The sequence below is a fragment of the Solanum stenotomum genome, chromosome 11, assembly GCF_019186545.1.
Source record: "Solanum stenotomum isolate F172 chromosome 11, ASM1918654v1, whole genome shotgun sequence".
NCBI classification, from domain to species: Eukaryota; Viridiplantae; Streptophyta; class Magnoliopsida; order Solanales; family Solanaceae; genus Solanum; species Solanum stenotomum.
This window is the reverse complement of record NC_064292.1, coordinates 26,883,700-26,886,638: the sequence shown is the minus strand read 5'-3', so window position 1 is coordinate 26,886,638 and position 2,939 is coordinate 26,883,700. Positions and strand designations below refer to the sequence as shown.

The 2,939-nt window shown below is 34.7% G+C and overlaps 1 protein-coding gene across 1 annotated transcript; it reads left to right on the top strand.

The window, feature by feature from the left end:
- Window positions 1-1,697: 1,697 nt before the first annotated feature.
- On the top strand, window positions 1,698-2,258 carry LOC125845801 (secreted RxLR effector protein 161-like). The gene has a single exon (XM_049525329.1). It carries the CDS (start codon window positions 1,698-1,700, stop codon window positions 2,256-2,258), a length of 561 nt encoding a protein of 186 aa, XP_049381286.1.
- Window positions 2,259-2,939: the final 681 nt, after the last annotated feature.

Sequence of the window (2,939 nt, the reverse complement as noted above, 5' to 3'; positions counted from 1 at the left end):
TAGAATGTCTTTTCCAAAAGGGATGTCTTGGAGAGCAAGTGTACTTTTGGAACTAATCCATACCGACATTTACGGACCAACGAAGACTCCATCTCTTGGAAGTAAAAGGTACTTTCTAATCATTATTGATGATTTTTCAACAATGACTTGGGTTTATTTCTTGAAAGAAAGTCAGAAGCATTTGGTACATTCAAGAAATTTAAAGCCCTTGTTGAGAAGCAAAAAGGTTGAAGCATCAAAATGATTCACAGTGATAGAGGAGGTGAATACACAAGTCGAGAATTTGAAGAATACTGCAAAAATGAAGGCATTCAGAAGCAACTTATTACAGAGTACACTCCTCAATAAAATGGTGTATTTGAAAGAAGAAATAGAAAAATTATTGAAATGGCCAGAAATATGATGAATGAGAAAGGGCTGCCAAAATATTTTTGGGCAGAAGCAGTACATACAGCGGTGTACATCCTCATGAACTGATCGACAAAGGAATTGAAGGACAAGACACCAGTTGAAGCTTGGAGTGGAATAAAGCCTTCTCTAAGTCATTGTAAAATTTTTAGGTGTATTTGTTATGCTCATGTACCAGCTGAGAAAAGAACAAAATTGGATGAAAAAAAGTCAAAAATGTATATTTCTTGGTTATAGTGATGTGACAAAAGGTTGTACGCTTCTCAATGTCAAAACTAACAAACTTGTTGTTAGTAGAGATGTCATTTTTGATGAAAAAACATGTAATTGGAAGGATAAAAAGATAGAGAATACTTATATAATATCTTTAGACGTGTCAAATAGAGGATGAAGAAGAGGAAGATGTCCCTAAAGGGGGAGAAATCCCAGATTCAGATGATGAAGAACCACCCCCTAGAGGAACAAAAATGTTGAGTGACATTTATCAGAGATGTAACTTTGCCGGTGTTGAGCCAGAAAATTATGAGGAGGCAATAAAGCATGATGTTTGAAAGAAAGCCATGGCAGAGGAAATTTGGATGATTGAAAAAAATAATACTTGGGAGCTTGTGGCTATACCCAAAGAAAGAGAATTTGGAAGTCTAAAATGGATTTAAAAAATCCAACTCAATCAGGAATAAGATATTCAAAAGCACAAAGCAAGGTTGGTTGCTAGAGGTTTCACGCAAAAACCAGGTATTGATTTTTATGAAACTTTCTCTCCAGTTGCTCGTCTTGAGTCAATTAGAACCGTGATTTTTGTTGTTGCACAAAAGAAATGGGGGATTTTTCAACTTTACGCTAAATCAACATTTCTTAATGGAAAACTTGATGAAAAGATTTATGTTGAGCAACCTCAAGGATTTTTTGTTCAAGGGGGAGAAGAGAAGGTGTATAGGCTAAAAAAAGCTCTTTATGGGCTGAAGCAAGCTCCAAGAGCCTAGTACAATGAAATTGATACGTACTTTCTGAAAAATAATTTTCAAAGAAGTAAAAGCGAAGCCACTTTGTAAGTAAGCAAAGAACATCACAACATTATCATTGTTTGTCTCTATGTGGATGATCTGCTCTTTACAGGAAATGATGTGAAGATGATGCAAAAATTCAAACAAGATCTGACACAAGCCTATGAAATGAGTGATCCTGGGTTGCTAAATTATTTCTTGGGCACCGAAGTTTCTCAAGTGAAAGAAGGAATTTTTATTTCTCAAAAGAAGTATACTAAAAGTATTCTTCAAAAATTCAAAATGATGGATTGCAGGCCTGTGGCTATACCATTAGCAGCAAATGAGAAGTTCGAAAAAGATGATGGAGAAAAGAAAGCTAATAGCTCAATTTATAGGAGCTTGATTGGAAGCCTGCTATATCTTACTTCAACAAGACCTGACATTATGTTTTCTGCTAGTTTATTATCCAGATTCATGCAAGAACCAAGGCAAGTGCATTTTGGAGCTACAAAGCATGCTCTACGCTACTTGCAAGGAACAATGGATTATGGGATAATGTACAAATTTGGTGGAGATTTGAACTTAATTGCTTATTTTTATAGTGATTGGGCTGGAAGTACAGATGGCATGAAGAGTACTTCTGGTTATGCTTTCTTATTTGGATCAACTATTAGTTCTTGGTTATCAAAAAAGAAAAGTTTTGTTGCTCTATCCACTGCCGAAGCAGACTATGTCTCAACAGCTAAGGCTACTTCTCAAGCTAATTGTCTTAGGAGAATATTTGAAGACATTGGTGAAAAACAAAATAAAGGGATTGTTATGTATTGTGATAACAAATCAGTAATTGCAATTGCCAAGAATTGAGTCAACCATGAAAGATCAAAGCATATTTCCATCAAGTATCATTTTATCCGAGAAGCACAAGAGAAAGGCGAAATTCAATTGCATTATTGCCAGAGAGGAGAACACCTTGCTGACATCTTCAGCAAAGCACTTCCAAGAGAAATTTTTTGCTATATTCGAGAACGCATTGAAGTTGTCAGGCAAATGCATTAAGGGGGAGTGTTGGAATTAATGCATCCACATTAATATTTAGTCTTTCAAAATTATCTCTTAGATTTTGAAGAAGTCTTTTAGGATTTTGTAATACACGTATCTAGTAATTTGTGATACATGAATATAGTTAATTGTGGAAGACTATTTATTTTCTATTTAGAATAATATAAATAGTGATGTAGTTGATGATTGTAATCATCTCAAGTGGCCTTAAGTAGCCTATATAAAACTTGAGCATTCTCTAAAAAAAGTATTCTCCTTCTATATTTCCTACAGTTTCAAACCATAGCCACAACTGTCGGGAATATCTCGATTATCCACAAAATGAAAATTTATATTCAAATATTACAATTATCTTGAACTAAGTTGTCAAGAAAATATCAAATTAACAAACATATCCCCTTCTGCCTTCCCAAAGTTTCTTTTAAGAAAAGGGTGGGTGGTATGGAGGGGTTGCAAAGTGCTTTGAACTTACTGTATCGCACATTT

Excerpts from the sequence above, each read along its gene's own strand:
- LOC125845801 (XM_049525329.1), top strand. The coding sequence starts at position 1,698 with ATGGATTGCAGGCCTGTGGCTATACCATTAGCAGCAAATGAGAAGTTC.